Here is a 217-nt window from a genome sequence, read left to right as displayed (position 1 = left end):
CAGCCCCCCCCGCCTCAACAAGCCCTGCAACATGGCAGCGGGGGGTCCCAGCGCGGCCATACTGCACCTTGGATCATGGCATCGGTGGGTTGAAAGGTGGGCGCCAGTGGCACCGGCCTCCCCACCAGCTTGGCGCCTGATGACACCTCCTTCAGCTCCCCAAGACCTGAGAGGGATGGGCACCCTGCTGAGACCCTGGCGGCCACAGCGGGGTCCG

The 217-nt window shown here is 68.2% G+C and overlaps 1 protein-coding gene across 1 annotated transcript in view; it reads right to left on the bottom strand.

Annotated features, from left to right (window-relative positions):
* Window positions 1-217, bottom strand: part of FPGS (folylpolyglutamate synthase) — a gene marked incomplete at its 5' end in the record, with an annotated part of 3512 nt that overhangs the window by 1313 nt on the left and 1982 nt on the right. The window contains one exon of the mRNA XM_035889955.1: window positions 68-217. This exon is cut by the window's right edge and continues 169 nt beyond it. Coding sequence (XP_035745848.1) covers window positions 68-217 — 150 coding nt within the window. The remainder of the gene's footprint in view (window positions 1-67) is intronic.

The sequence above is a fragment of the Egretta garzetta genome, unplaced genomic scaffold (genome assembly GCF_000687185.1).
Source record: "Egretta garzetta isolate BGI_Z169 unplaced genomic scaffold, ASM68718v1 scaffold190, whole genome shotgun sequence".
NCBI lineage: Eukaryota > Metazoa > Chordata > Aves > Pelecaniformes > Ardeidae > Egretta > Egretta garzetta.
This window is presented reverse-complemented; position numbering and strand designations above follow the sequence as displayed.